General features: G+C 46.7%; 1 protein-coding gene across 2 annotated transcripts in view; it reads right to left on the bottom strand.

The window, feature by feature from the left end:
- The window catches only part of RPUSD3 (RNA pseudouridylate synthase domain containing 3), a 6409-nt gene that overhangs the window by 3522 nt on the left and 1435 nt on the right, over window positions 1–1452 (bottom strand). For both annotated transcript variants that reach the window (XM_012802497.2, XM_023510690.1), the window contains exon 3: window positions 812–856. In XM_012802497.2, coding sequence (XP_012657951.1) covers window positions 812–856 — 45 coding nt within the window. The remainder of the gene's footprint in view (window positions 1–811; window positions 857–1452) is intronic.

Below are 1452 nucleotides of genomic sequence, written 5' to 3'. Positions count from 1 at the left end.
GCTGGATTTGAACCCGCCACCTTAGGTGTATGTGGCTGGCGCCTTAGCCACTTGAGCCACAGGCGCCGAGCCTTTTGTTTGTTTTTTGAGACAGAGTCAAATTTCGTTGCCCTGGGTAGAGCATCATGGCATCATTGTAGCTCATAGCAACCTCAAACTCTTAGGCTCAAGAGATTCTCTTATCTCAATTTTTCTATTTTTAGTAGAGACAGGTTCTCTCTCGCTCTTGCTCAGGCTGGTCTCCAACTCTGAGCTCAAGCAATCTCCCTGCCTTGGCCTCCCAGGATGTTAGGATTACAGACATGAGCCACTGCACCTGGCCTCTAAAATTTTTTTTTTAATTAGCTGGGTGCAGTGGTGTACATCTGTAGTCCTGACTACTAGGGAGGCTGAGGCAGGAGATGGCTTGAGACCTCATCTCAAAAATTAAAAAAAAAAGGGTGGTGACTGTGGCTCAGTGAGTAGGGAGCCGGCCCCATATACCAAGGGTGGCAGGTTCAAACTCGGCCCCAGTCAAACTGCAACAAAAAGATAGCTGGGCGTTGTGGTGGGAACCTGTAGTCCCAGCTACTCAGGAGGCAGGAGAATCGCCTAAGCCCAGGAGTTGGAGGTTGCTATGAGTTGTGACACCACGGCACTCTACCCAGGGCAATAAAGTGAGACTCTGTCTCCAAAAAAAAAAGAAAAAAAGAGGGGGGTACAAATTGCACCAGAGGCCAAAATTTGATCCCCTTCTTCTCACTGTTCCCTCCCTCATCAACACCAACCCCCCCCCCTTCACTGCATTCCCTTTCACGTGCCCTGCCCATACCTGTTACTGGCAGTCCTTGTGGTTTATTCAGGGTCACTAGAGGTCCTGAAACATACATTATATGAACATCAGCAATAGAAAAAGAAAATTGGTAACCTTTATGCAGCACTGAAGAGTTGACAAAGCACTTCCTCATTCATCTTAGCACATGCCTCGTGATGACTCCAGTTACCAGCTCCCCCTCCAAACTGAACTTCCTTCTGTTCCTCACATATGCCAAACTCACTGTACCTCAGTGCCTTTGCACTTGCTGTTTCCTCTGTCCCAAATTTTCAGGATTTGAACATGGTGGCTCATGCCTGTAATCCTAGCACTTTGGCAGGTCAAGGTGGGAGATCAACCAAGGCCAGGAATATGAGATTAGCTTGAGTAACATAGCAAGACCCCTCTCTACAAAAGAAAAAATATTAGCCAGGCATGGTGGTGCACATGCCTGTAGTCCCAGCTACTTGGGAGGCTGAGGCAGGAGGATCACTTGCGCCCAAGAGTTTGAGGTTGCAGTGAGCTATAAGGACACCACTGCACTCTAAGCTAAGCAACAGAATGAGACCTCATCTCAAAAAAAGAAAGAAAGAAAGAAAGAAAGAAAGAAAGAAAGAAGGAAAGAAAACAAAAACAATAAAAGACCAAATATTTCAAGA

Source organism: Otolemur garnettii, unplaced genomic scaffold (assembly GCF_000181295.1).
Source record: "Otolemur garnettii isolate 467f Iridium unplaced genomic scaffold, OtoGar3 scaffold00015, whole genome shotgun sequence".
Taxonomy (NCBI): domain Eukaryota; kingdom Metazoa; phylum Chordata; class Mammalia; order Primates; family Galagidae; genus Otolemur; species Otolemur garnettii.
The sequence above is the reverse complement of the archived record's forward strand: the minus strand, read 5'-3'. Positions and strand labels throughout refer to the sequence as shown.